This window comes from Dermacentor silvarum, chromosome 2 (assembly GCF_013339745.2).
Source record: "Dermacentor silvarum isolate Dsil-2018 chromosome 2, BIME_Dsil_1.4, whole genome shotgun sequence".
In the NCBI taxonomy this organism is placed as follows: domain Eukaryota; kingdom Metazoa; phylum Arthropoda; class Arachnida; order Ixodida; family Ixodidae; genus Dermacentor; species Dermacentor silvarum.
This window is the reverse complement of record NC_051155.1, coordinates 155790020-155810735: the sequence shown is the minus strand read 5'-3', so window position 1 is coordinate 155810735 and position 20716 is coordinate 155790020. Positions and strand designations below refer to the sequence as shown.

At 47.7% G+C, this 20716-nt stretch overlaps 1 protein-coding gene across 2 annotated transcripts in view; it reads left to right on the top strand.

Moving 5' to 3' along the window:
- LOC119441950 (netrin-1) overlaps window positions 1-20716 on the top strand; it is a 171902-nt gene that overhangs the window by 110392 nt on the left and 40794 nt on the right. For both annotated transcript variants that reach the window (XM_037706630.2, XM_049661762.1), the window contains exon 2: window positions 10931-11119. In XM_037706630.2, coding sequence (XP_037562558.1) covers window positions 10931-11119 — 189 coding nt within the window. The remainder of the gene's footprint in view (window positions 1-10930; window positions 11120-20716) is intronic.

The window sequence follows — 20716 nt, the reverse complement described above, 5'->3', positions numbered from 1 at the left end:
TCGCGGACCATAGTCCCGGAAATTTCGCTTTAATTTATACGTAAAAGACCGTCACGATGGCGCATATTTTTAGATTTAGATTTTTAAACAAGTTCTCTAGACATCTCTCTTTATTTCTAACTATGGCGCGGGCATGGAGGCCGGTTAAAACAGTGTTCCGGCTAATGTGTATTTGTTCAGTGTCATAGAAAACAAAAAGAAATTGTCGGCAGAGATATAAATTGCAATTCACAGCAAGGATTTCATATTTGGCACATAAAGCTACAACATTGTCGTTATGACCAATTCTCGGTCTTATCAACGCTTGACGGAGAGGCTAAAGACCTGTCTGAAGGCAATAAAAGGCAGGAAATTGAGCAATATTTTTCTGTTTGATATTGTGATATAGCGTAGATAGAAACTAGATATTGGTGTTCGCAGTTACATTTAGAACGCATTTGTTTGCTTTTCTTTACACATGCATCTTTTTTTACATAACCTATACATACCACTCGCTTACTAGTCGGTAAATTAGCGAGGACCTTTAGCCACCTCTCGTTGCCTATGTTCACCCGTGATTCCAAAATTATTATTAATCTTGCAAACAGAAACACCACACAAAGAGAAAGAGAAGCGGGCTAACAGCTGTGTCCCAAAAGAATGACAGCGCTTCACGCGCTATGGTTTCTTCTTGTCATATGCGCTACTAGTATACGGAATAAGCGACATGTAGGAAAACAAAGACTGCGACAAGCGTGCCCGAGCATTATACGATATCGCAATCTGTGCCCGTCTGCCGTTACCCTGCATTCTAAGACTGCTGTTACAGCAAGGTCCATTGAACACGAATGCAGCCTATATATAGCGCATTAAAAAATGACAAGCAACTTTCTGCAGTGTTTTCCTTTGTGATCTCATTTACTGCGAAAGCAGCAGGCTCTCATAGCAGACACCACCACCTTCTCAAGAACAGCTTCATTACGATGTTCAACATTGTCTCCGTTCGCTACAGTATCGCCTGTTGTGGCCTCCGACATCCGTACACAGAGGCCGCCACTCTCGGAGTCTGCCTAATGCACCACACCGCGCGGAAATCGCCGAGTGCGAATGTTGCGCTAGAGCTTAGTGGATAGCGCGTCCGTCGCCTGTGCAAGCGCGCATTGTCTCAAGTGCATGAGTTCGATCCGCAGTGGTGCTGTTAGGCAAAGCTTTGCTCTTCTTTGTCGTGCATGGTTAGAGTGAGCGTGAGGATAAAGAGGAAACTACGACGATGACAAAGGAAAGGAAACGACGGACAGGCACGTCAAACCCAGTTTCGCGCTGTCGCACCAAAAAGAAAGGCAAGAAGTGACACATTCGCATCGGACTAAACAGAATCGTCGTAATTTATGTTGCTGCTCTCCCGGATGCACGCCACTAGTGCATCCAAGTATACGCGTAGCCACGCGACGGGGGAGCACGACACTCTTCTAGACGGTAAAGCCGCGCACGTCAACCTCGATCCCGTGCTATAAGGTCCGGCGAAAGACCGCGATCATGTACCCTAAAATACCGCCGAAGCGTCCTCCTTCCCCTCCCAGGATCACCCTGTGGTTATAGTATACAGTGGGAAATGGGGGCGCGCGCGCAATTCGGCTGTATTTTGCTGCCTATGTACGTTCAGCCAACCTCCAAAAAAGCGTCGGCCGACAGGCACTTTGTCAGCAGAGGAGCGCGCGGCTGTTCGCGAGACAGTGACGAAGCGCCGCGGAGAACAATCCATGCGCAAAGGGAGCACGACCGCCATTTGGCCGTCCAAGGCAGCGGCGCACTGAGGGACGCTCGGACAGCGCGTATACACTATATACATATATACTATATAGCCGGGACGAAGAGTGGGCATCAGCTACGTGCCCTCCCGGTGAGAGCAGGCGCTCCAAGATGAATGAAACGCAAGCAAGGACTGCGGCGTTGCGCCGACGTGTGACAGCCCTGCATACGCACCGGCCCCAACGCTTGAATGTCCCGCGCGCTCCCTTCTTGCGAAGCCGCCTCGAGCTGCGAGTGCCACGCGTAGGAACGCGTCTTGTGCAAACTCGCGCGTCCTCCAAAGCTTGTGCAAACTCTACGATTGCGCTGGCTCCTTAAGCGCGCACGCGCCTCTGACTTCTCGGACTCGACTGCGCACTGTGGCCGTTTCGTTTGTTTCTGTAGATACGTTCCTGCCCGTCTTTCTGCCTGCTCTTTGCGTTTCGTCGCAAGCCATAAACTTCTTGACGACAAGGCCGCGTTCCTATCTACGTGCACTGCGCGGGTTACGGGCGCTGACCGGAGGCAACGAGACCAGTCCTTGGCTCTCATTTTCCGGCGCATGCGCAGCTGAACGATCGCAGTATGATCAAAACAAACTGCCAATCCTTATCTATGAGCTACGCAATAACAGGTTGTTCTCGGGTTTTTTTTTTTTTTTTTTTTTTTTTTTAGCAAGTGCTGTCTTCCTTAAACAGTCAAGTACCATTTTCGAAGTGTAACATAGTCTGCCCCATGCACTGCAGTTGCTGGAAATGACGAAAAAACTAGTGCAGCAGCAGCATGAAGCAGCTGTTACTGCAAGACAAGACAAGACTCTCTCAACTAACCTGACTAATTCCAGTAAACCGACAAAAGGAGTGTAGGGCAACTTCTTCGAGAGGCTCAGCATAATTTTCACGCCGACGACTCCGACTGATTATTAATAGAGTGCCCTCCCTCTTTTCACCACATGTGGGTCTTATAGCGTTGGCTGTAACGCGGCTGCGACAAAGTAGAACGCATCGAGGTGCTGAGCAGCTAGCTATGGCAAGGTGCCGCGAGGAGAGATGACGGACTTAGATGACGCACTGTGGAAACGTGAGCGCCGACCACGGAACTATCGAGTGTGCGTTGAAAAAGAGGTTCCTGAACCTGACGCGGTCAAAGGAGTTCGCGCAGGTGCGCGACTGTAACGTCACAGCACAGCACATCACCACAGCACAGCGCGGCACGTCGGCAGTGGCCGTGTACTTGCGGCAGAGCAAGCATAAGGACGTTTGATTCGTCCTGTCTCGCGGTCTGCTTTCAATACCTCCGCCGCGGGCCCCGGATGGAAGACGATAGAAGACTCGACGACGGCAAGGGGAAGGAAAAGATGCTCCGCTGGCTTTGGTGGCTCCGGCGGTCGTCGGCAGGCGGATTGTATGGCTCTTCTTCTTCCGTCCTCTTTCTTATTCCTGACGAATGCCCCCGCGTACGTTTGTTCAAGCCTGCATAAGACCTGCGTGCCACTAGGGTCGTCGAACTGCGTATACACGTATTGAAGCCGCGCGTGGTCTCTGCATGCACGGACCACGGGAGCAGCAGACAGAAGCTGTCGATAGATGCACGAGCGGCGCAATTTATTTCTTTCGTTGTGCGCGACTCGCGAGACCTGAACGAGGAACGCTGATACCCATTCCTTCGGATCCCCAGCCATAACGGCAAGGAAAGGCGCGGGGGCTTTGTGTTCGTCCGTCGCACCCGCGTCTGTGTACACCGAACCTATAACAGGCATTACAGCAAGGCCTTGCCGGACGTTCATAGAAGAAATGACGTATGCGCGACGTTCGCGAGAGTAATGTGATTACGGTCGTTTCGTCGGGATGTCAAAGCACTCGAGAAAAACCTCCGAGGCCGCCACGACAAGGAAGAGTGCAAGTGAAGCAGGACCCGTATTCGGAAGAAGCTCTTACGCTAGAGTTGTTCGTAAGAGAAAACTCCAGCCGATCCTGATGCTGAAAATATTATTAGCGCAGGCGGCAGTCCAATGGTAAACAGCACTCACGAACTAAAAGTGTTTTAACAGTGGAGCTGTTTAAGCCGGCCGCAATTTGTGCCGCGAGCCGCAAAACCTCGCCGAGCTATGGCGTCACTGCGTTGCCTAGCAACTCTATACTAGCTGTGCGATAGCTTCGCAAGACTCCGCGCCTAGACACTGCGCGCAGCGCGTCTGCTCTGCTTGCCATAAACGTTCCGTGTGGCAGGTGTGAAGGCGGGGTTGCTAGTGTGCGGGCGGTAGTAGCAGCCATGGGGAGACCGAGCAAACCTTAGCAAACCTTAGAAAAACCTAGCAAAACCTAGCAAAACTTCGCAAAACCTAGCAAAACCTACAAAAAATTGGCAAAATCGAGCAAAACCTAGCAAAACCTACAAAAAAATGTCAAAATCGAGCAAAACTTAGCAAAACCTACAAAAAAAAAAAACTAGCAAAACCTAGCAAAAACTTAGTAAAACTACAAGAACTACATGATCGTCGCTCCACTGTTCTTAAGCCTTGCGCGTCTTAGCGCAAGCTTTCTCAATGTTTTTTTTTTCTTTTGATTTTTGTTTTTCTTATTGTTTTTAATTTTGCCTTAGACATTCAACGAAGGAGCTAAAGGGCACTTGGAATGTGGAAGCGAGTATCAACGAACACGGTAGGGGGACATTTGTGTCCGCATCGGCCAAACTTTAGCAAGAGGACGTAGCCATAGAGTTTCACACTATAAAACCTAGAGGGAAATGTGGCGCTGCTGCGCTGTGGTATGCATGGGAATGCCGGTATATTGTGGATTCGGATTGGCATCGTTCTTGGAGAGCCCGAACGCCTTGAAGACGCGCCTGGCTAGCACCGTTCCGTCTGTCACAATGATTCATTTCCTGCTAAAACAGCACGTAAAAAACTGCTTTAGCTTTATTATTACACAAAAACATGTTTTCTTTAATTTTGAGGACATACTATTGCATGCACAATTCTATGAAACGTAAAAAGTATCAGCTGGCCGCTAAAGTTGGAGAGCAGACGACAAGATTCTCGCTCGCTTTGGAACAACTTGTCGTCTGTTCTTGCTTTCCTTCGCTTGATGCTGCATTGTAGGTGAGTAAACTTTATTGAGAGATGTAATATGGGTGAATGAAAGCCTTTTATGTAGATTTTATTTTAAGAACGCGTTATTTGTGTAGCCATATCCACGTTTTAGACGAAGCCTCGTACAACACCAGCCAACACAAGCCTCCCAGACACATATCCCGTCATTCCCATGAGGGCACGGCAGCCCTTTAAGAAACTCGCATAGACGGTGGCGCCAGTTTACCCTCCAGGTGTTATAGTGAGAAACTCTATGGACGTAGCCATGTCATCTAGTCGAAGCAATGACTTTAAGGCCTCTCCCATAGCGTGTTCTCCGATAATTGCTGTTCAACAAGGTTTTCTCTGATAACTGCTTTTCTTTTTATGACGTAATTTTGAAAGTGGCGATAAATCGAATCTGTATTCGGAACACATGTCGTCTATATAGTTAACATTTCCTTCCAACGCGCTCGTAAAGATTGTCACCGAAAAAAAAGAAAGAATTGTACAGTTTTTCATATAGTTAAGTGTTTATCTCTGTTAGTACCTTGTCTGAAATGCATTAGACATCTCACCCCAGCTGGGCTGTACCTGAAAGAAAAATTTATGTGAGATGAGTATCGTGGGAGCAGCACGCATTACTCTTCTTAGCACATGAAACGCACTAGCGCCTGAGCACGTTTCAGAGGTGTAAATCAAACGCCGGGAAGGCGTCGGGCCGTATAAACTGGCGCGACCGGTCAACTTAACATCGCAATGCGAGTATCCCATATACAGCCTGCTGAGAGCGACACGTTTGCTAAAAGGGTTGTAAGAGCGCAAATAAAGCGGACATGAAGCGTGCATTAGCGTGCTTATCTGTGAATGATAAGAGCTCAGTGATCGAGATATGACGCATCTCATCTGCGTTGTTTTATCGGCCATTGGCTCATGTTGAGAGAGTTGTATAGCGAGAAATGAAGCAAAAAAGGGTCCATGCTTACTCTTCAGCATAAGAGCTAGGATTCTGGAGGGCTGCCGCTAAGGTGCAAAAATGCGCCAGGTGATTCGGGATTCATTCCACGTAGCTTCCACCAATCTCACAGGTACTTCACTCTGAAAGCTTCTCGCGCATGGCTAGCATATTGAAAAGCCAGCGCAATCTGTCTCGAACACGTCTGAACGGGCCCTGCGCTTTATCAATGATTTCTCGGGTTCATACCTTTATGCGTCGTAGGTTGCTCAGATATGCAGGTCTGTGCCAACGTTCGTGTCACACGGTAGCTCGCTTTCTGCCAAGCGTGCCCGTCTACTAAACTTTGTTTTCTTCTATATCGGCTATGGCCGCATTTCTATACTATACGGCGGTTGGACAGTGAAGATGCAGCTTTTAAACTGTCGGCACTTCATATCCCATCATTCTATTCCTTTTGATCGTTCAGAGTTTGAGAGACTACAAAGGAAGCGATTTTAATAAATAGAAACGTTCTGAAATAAGCCTTACAATGTTAAACAAACGACGCTGGTATTCCTCGTCGCGAAGAAGATGCGTATGTCTGCATGACAAGTTCCGGAAACAAAGCCTTCACTGACGTCGACTGAATATGGTAGACCACCGACGTAGCTTTGAGTGCAGAAAGACGGTTGCATTTTATTTACGCTTGTTGCTTCGACAGCCAAGAACTTGTAAAAATAATTTCAAACATTTTAAACATATTTCACACAATTTTTGGACCATTCAATGGCTAAAGCACTTTCAAGCGAGTGGCTTGAGTGGCGCAACCTTTGACATCTTGTGGGAACCTGTTAAAGAAAACAACAGAGAAAAATCACCAGCCCTTCCCCTGCCGAGAAAATGGTGGTAAGTGAAGCTTGTCGTGTGTGTATCTGACCTTCGTCAGGGTAACGTTCGGAACCGTCGCCTCGGGATTCTCTGATCGTCGCTGACGGCGGGCCTCGGCTTCGGAAGCCATCGCCTCGGGATCGTCGGCTCTTCACTGACGGCGAGCCTCGGCTAGGGAAGCCCTGACGCTAGAATCGGCACGTCGACGACGAGCCCTTTCCCGAGCGAGTTCACTAGCTTGCTCCTTTGCAGAACGCACCACGCGTGGCTTTCCCATCTGTTCGCTGAAGCTGATCTGAGGCGAGGGAAGCCCGGAGGAGCGCGCGCCAACCCGCTTTCCTTCCATGTACCTAGGACCTCGCGAAACATCAAACGAACCTGATTGGTCGCGCGCGTGTCCCGTGATCCGCGTGTCACGTGATCACGCGTGTACCATATCCAATGCGGCTGTGCGCCGCAAGCGATTACTTTCTTTTCTTTCCCTATTTCTGACTGTCTTCTTTCCTTCCTTTCCTTTCTTTCTCTATTTCTTTCTTTCTTGTCCCTGGTATGTGCCATTGAGCTTGGACCCTTTCTGCACTATCGCCAGGATCGGCCCACTTTTCAGCGTGACACCACCACCACCACCACCACCACCGCTGCCGCCGCCGACACTTGTGAGCGTACTTCGCTTAAAAAGTGAAGTTTCTCATGGAAGCGTCATGTCTCGATCGCTGAGCTCTTATATTAGTAGTCACATTCACGGATAAGCACGCTAATGTACGCTGCATTTGCGCTCTTACAACCCTTTTAGCAAACGTCGCTCTCAGCAGGCTGTATATGGGATACTCGCATTGCGACGTTAAGTTTACCGGACGCGCCAGTTTTACGGCCCGACGCCTTCCCGGCGTTTGATTTCTCATGGCGAACCTCGCAGTTAATATACCTGAATGAATAGAGCCGCGTGATTATCTATAGGAGTATGCAGTCTCCTGAAGAGCTTGGTGTCAAGGGCTTCGTGTGCCAAAGTACGCAGATGGAAAAGCGCTGATATCGTACTGCCAGAAAACTATTTACACATGTCATCCGAATCCAGGGTCGTTGCTCAGTCGACCACTTTATCCGATACATACGTGTTTTTATTAAGTAATGCTCAGTGCGACGCCTCACTGTAGTGCCGGAAATCCTCTCAGTGGCTCAGCCAATCAGCGCACCACTGAAAGTGATATGCGCGATAGTGATCCATCTCTAGCATGGCCCCATCTTTCTTTTGTTTAAGCGCCTCATCCCGATTAGGGCGCTAATAACATTATGTCACGAAATCACCACAACCGATCAGATGAATGCAATTTTACCTTGTGGTTTTTTTAGATAACAGAGAGAGAGAGATAAATGAGATGCGAAAGTCAGGGAGGTTAACCGGAAGGTAGATATCCAGTTTGCTACCCTACACTGCCTTCATTGTATGTAATGGGCTGTTCCTCGGTACTGGTGCGCTTTAATATTTTGTGCCGATAGCAATTTCTTTCAATACAGTACAGATGATTAAACAGTATTGCAAAGCTGTCAGCTTGCTTTTCCTGACGTCCAAGTTGAAGTCTAGTAGTAAGGCACTTGCGGCAGTAGCCTACCAACGATATAAACGATCACCATTGGCGACATCATATATACCTAGTGTTTACGCCTACTTAGCCGTCTGTCAAGTTTTCGGGATGACTTAATCGTTTAGGTCGTCTTCGTGAGATTTTCGCCGTCTTCCTTGCCGGCCGATATGACCTGCGCGTTTCATACTCACCGCTATCTTCTCAGACTGACTGCGCTCTCAGCTAAAGTGGACATGTCGCTGTGGAAGCCAATATAAAGAACAAATCTCTTTTGCAGTTTTTCCCGTTGGTATGTTTGATAGATACGTCCTCTACATTCGCCTTAGATATATGACGGCGATGTGAAATGCTTAACACATTTTATTTGAAAGGAAACGAAGGTTTCAAGCCATTAATGGTCTTATCTCACGTTACGTCGGGTGTTGTAGACTTTCTTTTCTGTACAAGCGTGTATACATAATGTATGCCATTACGCTCGCACCACGTTCTTCACCCCCCCCCCCCCCCCCCACGCTTGTGCCGAATGAAGCGCACTCTATATACAGCCTCTGCAGGAAAACTACACCGGCGATAAACAGAGGAGCGCCACACTTACGACAAGCCTTCCGCGTGTCCCGGCTTTACTGTAGAGGACACGAGACAACGCACGATGCAAATCGCGTCACCTCAAGCGAAGGCGTGAGAAACGCGTGCACAAAACTAACTACCCGAGAAAGAAAACCAACAAAGTATGCATGCTGGTATACTAACGAACTGATAACAGAAATGTGAAGGTAAAGTTAGGAGGAAACGACGAGAAAAAAAAAAACACGAAAGGCCGCCCGTTTGCCGCTCTATCTCTCGAGAGCCTCGCGACCCACCCAGGCGTCACGAAGATCGTAAAAGCTCTCCTCTGTTGAGGCGAACCGTGCATATTCGGGCTTAAGCGAACGTACACGAAGACCTGTCTAATGGCTCTCCCTTTCTGCGATGGCTCGAGGTTCCGACTCATTTGCCCGCTAAACTCAGCTCGTTATCAAGACTCGCTGCCTGTTCTTGCGATCGTCTGGCGACCACCGGCAGCCGGCCTCCAGGACTGAGGGTTAGCGGACTCGGATATCACTCTGAACCAGACCAGCCGACCTGCCGGTGCTGAAGTCATGAAAAATATATATATTTTGCACATTTGCTCCTCTCTCTCCCTCGACTTCTTTTTCTTTTCATTTGTTACGTTCTCGACGCCTTTTCGCCCCGGTTTGTTTATCTCTACCAAAGCCCGAATTTCCCGTTCGCTCGGTCCTTTGTTTCACCAGAAGCGCAGACGCGTCTTCCTGTGTATATGCTGGGCGGGACTGCCTGGGCGCTGACCGTAAATTGCGGCGCCCGGCCGCCTTTGTTGTCATTCCTCCGTTTGTTTTCACTGGCCACCGGCGGTGGTGGTTGTTGCGGTGTGGCAGCCGTGCCTTGCACTGCGGCGTGCCTGGACAGTGTCATCGGAACGCGCGCACGTGGCCCTCTGGAAGGCCGAACAAGCAGGCACGCGGTGAAGAACTGGGGCCGTCAAAGTTCCCACTGCCTTTTCCGCACGTCTGCCGCCACTGCTTGACGCCGCTTCGCCCTGCACTGCCCCCCTTCGGGTCTTCCTATTTCTTGTTCAGTTCTCTCACATTTTACTTTGCGGATGGCCGCTTGACGACTTTTCCAGAAGGGACGGTCGCCCGCTGCTGTAAGGGCCAAGGAGTTGTGACCAGACTTGGTTGTATGCATTGCTTGTGCTCGGCTACGAGAGAAGCCACAGAAACCGTGAATCTCCCCTCCTCCGCCGGATGGTGGCCTGTGGCAGCTGACTCCGGATGACGGGTTCAGCATACCGTAGGCTGAGCCCGTTGGAGCCTTCTAAAAGCATCTCTGAAATCGATTGAATGCTGTCAAGCTGCAGAAAATATTTATTTATTTATTTATTTATTTATTTATTTATTTATTTATTTATTTATTTATTTATTTATTTATTTATTTATTTATTTATTTATTTATTTATTTATTTATTTATTTATTTATTTAAACTGCGGAAGTGCGATGGTTTCCGAAGGAGTTCCGTTAAGTCACAAATTTTGATCCTGAAGGACAAAGGCTACAGCAACTCTTGATTGAAAGAAAGTAAAAAGAAACGGGTTATGGCTACCAAATTATAAAATATTGAGATCGGCATATAAGCGTTCTGTTCTCTTATTGCGTAAATGTCATCAAGAACAATATAGGAAGAAAAAAATGTGTCAGATCATTTGTTCTTGGTAACCCCCCCCCCCCCCTCCCCCGCATGTTGTGGTGTGAAATTTCGTTCTTTTAGGGCGAACTGGTGTGGTCCCGCGAAGCGCACACTCACACGAACGATTTCTCTCTCACGCACACATACATGAACACACGCACATCACGCACGCACGCGCGCACAATGTAGATCAAGGTGAACACAGCAGAAGTGAGTGGGTATGCCGCTTTTTTTGTGAAGCCGCCCTCAAGAAGTCGTCTCAGAAGAAAAAACTGCGGATACCCAACCGAAAGAGAAATTGAGAGGCCGTTAACTTACTCTCATCCCTATCATTCGCCAAAAATAATAAATACAGCACTGCCATTGCATTTGCCTTGCACCGTGTATAGCTGCTTCTTCCTGTGTCTCACACGTTTTGTGTCCTTTCCCATCTTTCGCAGCGTGCAACTGCAACCTGCACGCCCGGCGGTGCCGCTTCAACATGGAGCTGTACAAGCTGTCGGGTCGCCAGAGCGGTGGCGTCTGCCTCAACTGCCGCCACAACACGGCCGGACGCCACTGTCACTACTGCAAGGAAGGCTATTACCGGGACCATTCCAAGCCTATCACCCACCGAAAAGCGTGCAGAGGTACCTTCTATATACCGTATTGTGTGTTTTCCGCATGCCCAACACGCGCTGTTGTTCGGTGCTGCTTCTGTGGCCTATGTAGCGTCTCTTGCGACCTTCGCACCTCCCCGTGAGTGCACCGCGTCTACTTCATTTATGCCTAAATATAGCGGGCCAGACGTCGTCCTGGACGCCTTCCTCTTCGGAGACCGACAGACAGACAGAGCTCGCAATGCGCCTCGGCGCCTTCCCGTCGTCTCAACGGAGTCTTGCATTGTCGTTTTTGTTTCGGCGTCAGTCAATTGTCTCGGAACCCTGAGCAAGCCCAGAATGTCAAAGTAACCGGGCTATAACCCGGAGCCTCGCAGAGCTAATGGCACCCACAGTTTAAGAGGGTGACCTCCACAGTTCAAGAGGGTGGCCTCTGCCTCAAATGCAGGCGAAAATAGCCGTGTTGCCTTGTCGTGGTGCTTCATATGCGTTTGCCGCTGATGGGATGAGCTGTGCGTATAAACGCTTCGCGATGTGTGGACACCTCTATACTCTGAAATCAGCCCAACTCCGCCCACAGCAGGCAGTTGCACGCGCCAATACGTAAAAACCAGTCGCAAGTTCTTTGACTCGGAAATTCAGATATATAGCACATACGCACTCTATAGGCAAAGAATAGTCCAAAACCGCGCTAAGAGCTTGGGTGCAATTATTTAATTGAAATTATTGCTAGTTAATTCGCAGGTCATCTAGAAACTTCGTCGTGAAATAATTACGAGCAGTACCTCAATTGCTGAGCCTGCTTAACCGCATGGTTGCACCCAATTGGAATCACGAAGCAGCCCAGTTCGAATGCATGCCCGCCTCGAATGTTAAGTGACGTAGGAGAACGTCCATGTAACTTTTGTAACTGCATCACGTGGAACGATAAAGCGCTATAGTAAGCGCATAAGTATGCAGCTTGTCCGACGTACCGACCTATAGAAGAAGCTTATCCCATCTTGCTTATCTCATATGATTTCCCGCAAATCAAGGTCCAAGTGGGAGCAAAGCGTTTGAGCTTGTGCTACATTCCGTTATTCGCTCCTGCAGGACCATCATTGTGAATAGCGTATATATAAAGCGCGACACAGTGACCAGTAATTTCGATTTTTCGAAAGCGAAGCAATGCGGTGAAGTTAACCTAACGAAAGTCCTTGACTGCCACATGCCCCTGAAGACTGTAGTCTTTTTTTTCTACTGGCTTATCTGGCGGCTCCATCAAGAAAAGGAAGATTTATTTCTCCTTCATGCTTCGTCCACATCACCTTTCTAGACAGATCGAGTCTTTGGGTAGCGACCGGCATAAAATTATGGCTGAATAAACTAACTATGTTTTGCTTAAAACAAGTTCAACGCAGTCGGCAAATACCGCATGTTTTCCCGTGTAATGTGCCCTTCTCTTTTGCCAATACCATAGTAATAGAGATTGCCGCGGGGTATGGGACAGGGCTAGCTAGTACTCTATCGCGTTAAAATTCACACCGGGTAACTGGACAATGACAATGAAAGTGGACAGAGACGTGCTCTGCGAACTTCAGCGACAAAATCGCGCGAAGTTGAAAACCCAGTCCGTGCACAGCGGAGACACAGATCAACACTAGCCTCGGTCCATTTCCATCGTCTTAATCCAGTTCCGCACGGAGAAATTTTTACAAGATAGGAATAGAAAAGTGACCAGTCCTGTATACCTTGATAAACACTCCGTGTTCCGCAGCTTGCTTGATTTATTCTTTAGAACATTTTCGTGGCATTGATCTGACTTAAACTTTATCACTGGAGTTGTCGCCATATAAAGCTTAACGAGTCCTCTTTTTGTACATATAAACGGCAGTCGGTACGACAGTTATATGAATTCTCAAAATCATTGCGTTCATGCTCCTGCCCGCCTGCACCAAGAGACTAAACAGAAGGGTGCGACGCAAGGATCATATAGAAGCCGTCTATCTGCGACTCTTATCCACACTACGTCTTACGCAGAGCAAGCGGTGACATTTAAGCCGATATGCGGTACAGTTTACACTGACATGCACAACTGTGCATTCATATGTCCGAGCTACTTAACGACGAATAGATATAACTTTTCTTGCAGCTACTTCACTTTGTATTGCATTCGGCCAGCAGGTTTATATAACGATAGCGACATTTGTAGTGGAACGACGGCCTTTAGGTGTAAGTGAGCGGGGTGCATCGCCGAGTAGATGAGGGAGAGAGCGCGAATGGATGATACAGATACTTTTGGGTTTGTCGAGCGCATGCAGTTTGCTCCTAATACGGTCCCTACAAACCAACTACACTACCGTCTATAATTACACATCTATAAAGAGTTTCAATTAATTTTCTTTTTTTTAGAGGGGGGGTCTGTGGCTTACAGCAGTCTTTGGCTGACCAAGCTACGGTATAGATGCATAAATACGATAGATACGAGTAAAAAAAAAATATTTACACCTGTGTCATGTGTTACAGCCTCGAAAATGTCCTAGTTTACGGGATAAAAATACCGTATTCTTACCTGACACTAGGCTTCTCATATCACGTACTCCAGCAGTTGTAATCGGCGCTTTCATCACGACTCCAGGCGTTTAATGCCAGCGACGGTAAAAGGCACCGAGCAGCTAAACATGTGCATAAACGCTGTTCAAAAGAGCCACATGTAAAGATACGTCTAAGTTGCTGTGAATTGTGCAAGTCTCTGCTTTTCACGTCCGCAAAGTGCATGCACCGTTCCATACATTCGGCTTCAGTTATATTTCGGAAAGCACGGTGCTTAGGACGCAGCAAACAAAAAAGCGATCCATGATCTTTAAGGTCACCTTGTTCTTCTTTCGTCTTGCCTTTTGCGTCAGACACCCCGACATGAATTATCCACGCAGCTTTGCTAAAGCAGCACGTGTCCACATGATGAGCTGTCGATCTCAGCTGCCTAATGTTTCCATGATCGGCTTTTATTTTTATTTTTTTCTCACGTCCGCTTTGGCAACAGAAAGAGGCGCGTTGCGTAACGCTTAGATTGAAGAAAGGCTCTGCTGGAACCTTCGCGCGAGCGCCCCGCACGAAAATTTAAGCGAAGCGGGGCTGCAAGGGTCCGCGTTCGTCCGGAATCCGTATCGGGCAACGTTCGGCCACCCTGGAAGCTTCCTTGATTTCATTTTCCGGCATGGCATTCCCCTTTTCTAAGAGTATATACGAGGGCCCCCGGTTTACGGAACGAATAAAGATAAAAGCAAAGATAAATAAAGCAGCTGAAAGCTTTTCGCCGACAAAGCGTTGTGTTCATTCCTGTCACGTATAATAGAGTACACAGAGCAACGCCCCTCGGAAAGAGGTACGTGACAAAAATTACAGTCCCGAAGCAGCTTGCCCAATAGCGTTCTTTCTTTCTTTCCTTTCTTTCTTTTTTTAATATTTCTAAGATTCGCTACGGAATGGAATTCACAACTACTTCGAAGGTGTTCCCTCAAAAGCAAGCCGCCTGTAATAAGTGCAAATTATGCCCTCCCCTCTCCTTCCGTCTTGCTGACTTGCCTGATATTATACGTTGGTTTCTATTTTAGTGCGTTTATCGGAACTGGCTTAAAGCGTGATGTCTTTATTTCTTTCTTTTCTTTCAGTAGACTATACCTCGCAATAATGAATTATCCATCGGGTTAGCTCACCGAAACAGCGAACCCCTTGATACCCGCACGATATGCAAAACACAAGACGCTTACCTATATCCGTGTGCAGAGCTAAAGTGTTTGAAAGAACACGGCAAGACCTATCGCGATCTGGAGTGTTTTGCTTTTGAGATCCTCCTTCTTAATGCGATAATATTTGCGCTCTCGCTTTCCCGTCTGGTCTGGTAACTAAAACAAACTCGCGTGCTCACTCTACTTCGCGCGTTGGACGCGTCTATCATATTTAATCGTCTACGCCTCTCACTTCCTTTTCTTCCTTCTGGCATTATGTTCAAGAACCATTAACGTCGTGCCTTAGATGGGTTTAGTACAAATAGCATAGTTCGTGTAATAGTCAAGCCTTATAACCAAGAAGCAAGCGAGAAAGAAAAAAAAAAAGTGAATTAAGTGCGCAGCCCATCCTTGAGCTTTTCTCTCTCTCCCCCTAATCCCAACGGCTTTCGTCAACAAATATATTAAAAGAGACGTCAGCACCTCTGGGCGTAGACGGCTGCTCTTTCTTATTTTTGCGTCCGGATAAAGATACGCAAAGATGATAACGGAACGTGTTACTCGTTCCCGTGGAGACACAGCAAGCACGCGAAAAGTGCAGAAGTTTCTTTTTTTTTTATTTAATTACCACCAAAAGCTCAAGTAAGCTCGCTCATAAAAAGAAAAAAAATTTCTTATTAGTTCTTTACCACTGACCCTCAATGCTATTATTTCTTTACCATTGACCTTCGCTAATAATTTGTCCTGAGTCAATATTGGCTGGTATTTGCTCTTACGAACAGTTCTAATAGCGTAAGAGCTCTTTGTAAATACGGACCTAGAAAAAGAAGCATGTGATTTGCGGTTGTCACAGTGGAAAGCGATATTCAAGTAGAGCTGCTGATTTTATTATTGACTATTGGCTTCATATCCCAAAGCTGTGCACTATAGACTATGAGAGGTCTCTCAGATAGATAACTCTGGACTAATTTAATATCACCTGAAACTGGCGTAAAACCACCTCTGGAGAGAGAAAGAGAGTATCTGGAGAATCTAGCCTATAGCGACAACCTCGGCATGCTACTTCAGGTGAAGTGGTGAGGGATGGAAGAAACGAATTTCTCACACGAGCGTGTTCGCATTCGATCTTCGTGAAAATAAGGCCAACGGGGCCAGTGCTCAAACCAGTGGCCTCCTTCTCTTCAAGCATGAGGTCCGCCCGCCCACTTATTTTTTTTTTCCTTACCCTTCCGACACCAAACACGCACATCAGGTTTAAACGGAAGCTCGAGTGGCGCGTTGCCACCATGCTGACTTCCAATGAATTTGTCGAAATAAATTCCTGCTTTCTTTCTATGGCCCCTGCCCACCCTCCCCACCCCCTCACTCCTTAGTATCTATTCCATAGCGCGCTTTCATACCGGTAAAAAGAAAGGTGTGGCACCGAGGCCTTCGGGCTTTTCGCGGAAGGACCCCCCACGAGGCTCATTGCCGAACGCCGACGTAGACTCGTCAATAGAGAAGAAGGTGGCAAATAACGTAAGAGTTTCCTGCTAAAACTGCGAACTCTGGAGATGCGAGCTTGGTGGCGCAAGCCACCACCCCGTTTCAAAGTGGACGCTCATAGCAACCATTCATCCGCACATCCGTTCACCTACCATGGGTGTGATGGTTTGTATACATGGATTTGTCTGGTCTTCGATCGTGCTTGCAAGCTTCAAACGTTCTCGCGGTTTTACTTACTGCCCTTCGTCTGCTGCTTCTATCGGCCTAAGTTACGAAGAAACCCAATATTTCTAAACGCGGAAAGCAATAATACTGCGCGCACATGCAGGATTATAGCAAACTGTCCCAGTTGTAACGCAACAGCTTCTTGAAAATGAGCTATTTGCAAGGTCACAAAGTCATATGTGAAGCCAGAGGGACGAAGTTTAGGCAAATCCATGCGCTAGCCAACGTTCCCACGCTGGCGGAATTGCCGCGCTTGTATATCTCCCGCTGACACTATATAGCGTCAAAACTCCCTCTAGCAATTTTTGTAAGAAACTATATGGCAAGACAGGAGTATTAGCATATACTCGCACCTGCAATGAATATTACGGTAACGATTACAACGAATGTGATGTTGGTGGTGATGCTGCGAAGGAGAAGTTGGAAGCTCGGAGGCATAGTGGGCAAAAAAGAAAAAGAAATCCGAAAAGTGTAGCGTTTCAGCAAAGTGTAACTCACTTTGTAGGAATAGCGCCGAACCGCATACGTTGCTATCCGTAACGTGTACACGGCGCTTTGTCCTCCACTAAAATTCGTCACAGGTGACCGGAGAAAACTGTTGGACAGGGAATCACAACTCTGGAGCTTTAAAAACAGCTACTTTTCATTAGTGACACAATAGACGTATGTAGTGACACAATTTTTCCCCCACCATGCACGATGGAAAAAAATGAAGCAGGAAAGAAAACCGCCACGACTATGTGCGCGGGTGCATTTACTGTCACGTCAACCGGGGGGGTCATGGTAGTCATGGCCATGGACGGCACAAACATTGACTGGGGAAAAGAAAGCACGGAGAAAAAGAAACAAATGACGCTAAATGTGATCACAAGGGGAATTAAACATCCCATAAAGTTTCAAGTTTATTAGCATAAATGCTATGGATAACATATAGGTCCAACTTTACACGTTTTCGGGAGGAAGCCCAAAAGTAAAAACTGTGAGAGGGTCTTCAATTGAAATTAGATGAAACCAATTTGCAATACGTACAGCTACGACCTGAGGTTAGCAACAAAATCTGTTATGGCAAAGTGTACATGCAGATTAAAAAGAGCTCAGGCAAGAACATCAACAGGGCCGGTATTTTGTAGCGATGACTTTCCTGTAATAATGCCTTTTCGCGCTTATCGCGCTCTGTCAGTGGTCGGGGCGACGGTCCGCTCGCGTTATCAACGGGATCAGCCGGCGGTGAGCGGTGGATGATAAGACTAGAGTAGAATAAGTCATAATGTTTCGCTACTAAATCGCGGCCCAGTAACTCATATCGTGCCCCCCCCCCCCCCCCCCCAAGACACTAGTATTCATACCCTTACTAGCGAAGTCAAGCATATACCTGCGTCCGGACGTGTACGAAGCACAAAATAAATGATCGCCGCTTCAAGGCACGGTTACTCATCATGATCCTCTTCGCAGACCCTGTGTCTTGAGGTAACAGGCACTTCATGCCAGCGACCCTTGTATATACTACAATTTTCTGAACATTACATATGAACCGGGAAATAGGCTCGCCCATTGGGCGGCGCTGAGCAAACGATTGCAAGTTCCCAGATGCGTGACAAAAGTGCTCAACGCACGCGCAAACTCGGTTTTCACTACAACCGCGCGCGACCGACCGCACTTGTGAAAGCGCGTTTCACGCGTGTTCGCTCATCAACTTCCTTCTATTCTCTCTCTCTCTCTCCGATTTTATTTTCCTTTCCTATTTTTCGCGCTTCGCGCGCAGCGTGGGTTCGTTCGCGCGCCCGATGCCCAACTACTGCTGCGTTCGTAATCTGGCGCGAAATATATCTACCTCCTCCCGTGTCAAGCGAAACCCGCCGTGAGCGGGGACCACACGCAGGCACAACGGACACGGGTGTGGAGAATATAGCGAGCGGCGCCCGAAAGGCGGCAGCAGCGGCGACGGCGATACTATATACGTACATCCTTGATGAATTTGCCGCCTAGCCTGAACTGCATGCTACGATCGCCAATCGCCTCCACTTCGCAAAAGAAGGCGGAGATCGTGCATGCTTCCGAGCATACCGGGCGAACTCGCTTTTTCACGGCATGTATATATATATATATATATATATATATACTCGGCGTATATATCTGCACATTCTCCCCGATCCGCTGTGGTAGGCCCCCTGAGTTGTTTTCTTTTCACATTTTCTTAGCTACGCACCTTTGGCTCCTTTGCGAAGCCCTATTAGTTTCCGTATACGCGAGATGTATTTTTGTATGTGTTTAAATTGCGGTAAGTGGGTTCGCTAACAAACGAACAAATGACCACAGAAAGAAAGAAAGAAAGAAAGAAAGAAAGAAAGAAAGAAAGAAAGAAAGAAAGAAAGAAAGAAAGAAAGAAAGAAAGAAAGAAAGAAAGAAAGAAAGAAAAATGATTTGTGCGACGTCCTTGAAGCATACAGGAAGGCTAAGGCGTCGGCGAAAATAGCTATGGAAGTGGGAGGGCTGGGGAGGACATGACACTAAGGAAAAGACAAATTAAGATGTGGGTGAGACAGAGGCGTCGAACTTGTGCATAAGCCAGTGGCGATCGTAGAAATTCTTCATGGTGTTGCCTGTAGGTTGCGCGACTTCAACCAACCGATTCCTCGAGACCAGTTTCATCTTTCACACAAATTATTCTTTGAAATTGCTTGTTTTAAATGATTGCAATTGGCACTTGACCGTGGACGGGGATGATGAAGAAGGGGGGCTGGGCAGGCCACATACCAAGATAAAAATTTTGTGGAGGTGGCGCGTGCCCAGTGTACACCTTGACCCCCCCCCCCCCCCCTTCCACCCTCCTCCCCTCACCAGCCCCTGGCTACGGCACTACCTGGAACACGCCCTCGGCGTAAGCTAAGCAAAATTGCTAACGGTAACGATGCAAGTTTCTCAATTAACTTCGTAGAAGGAAAAACGCAGGGCTGGTGCGGCGCTAACACTTTCAATGGCGGAGACAAAACGCCATCTTAGACACAAAAATTGCTCCGCCTTTTTTTCTGTCTTTATTTTGACAATGCCTCCATAATTCACTCGGCTGGCAACGCCTACGGCAACGCGTACATTCGGGCGTTGGGAATAGTACGTATACAGTGAAAGTTGCCAACGTTCATCGGCTGAAGTGGCTTCGACATTCGCTGCAACGGCTACACTGTTAATCAATGTAACCGCTTGCGCCGTAAGAACAAAGCCGAGCTCTCACTACATGAAGCAGCGGCTGAGGCGCAAAGGAAATAGCGTCTAGATAACGCGTGTGTGCTCTGTACAAGAACGTTCGGGCTCATCCAGCCGACTCAGTGTTCGCAGTTCAAAAGCATATTCTCTCGCGTGGATGGTTTAGCGCAAAGAGACTCCATGCCGCAACGTTCTTCTTTACGGACATAAGCGCGCTTGAAGCCGTTCTCATTTTCCGAGACATTAAAGAATGCCGTTCATTACGGGCTACCACGCAGTAAGAGAAAAGAAACACGGAAAAAAAAGAAGGCAAAAGAAAAGGTTGGGTGGAGCGGGGGGGTTTGTGCGCCGTCGCCTGCTCCCTGAGCGGCGGCTGCTTTACGGTGTCGGCTCGTGAAAAGGGTGCCCCTGTGGTTATGCTTCACGCTTCATAAACGCGCCAAGAAGCTCCGTATCTTGTCTGACATCGCGCAGGAATGACCCGGTGTCTCCAGAACTGTCGCCACCCTCCTCCCGGGCTCGTCGGAAGAAAACGAAAACTATGCAAAAAGAAAGAAAAAGAAAGGAAAGAAACACGCGCGACTGCAGCATGGACGCTCAAAGAAGTGTGCTCGCTGTGCACGCTGTTGAGTGACTTCTTAGCGGTGCCCTCGCTTATATCAAAAAAGGGACCGCCAATGGCAGACAAGGCGAAAACGCGACGCAGCTGAGCGCGCAGCAATTCGCTTCTCGTTGTACTTTTGCGAACAGTCGAGCGGGAGAGTTATCTTCGTCTTCCAGTAGGGGGAGCGTGCATGTTCTGGAGGAAACATTCCTATACCTTTCTTTTTTATTGATATGTACTTGTATGATGTAAGTGTTCAGCTCTAGAGGAACACCATTAAGTTTTCGATTAAGCTCATCTTTTCTTTCTACTTTATCGTGTTTACCCGTTAACTTCTCGCTCCATAGCAGACACGCTCAAAACATGGTGCACGTATTAATTTTTATCGCTCGATATGTTTAATGA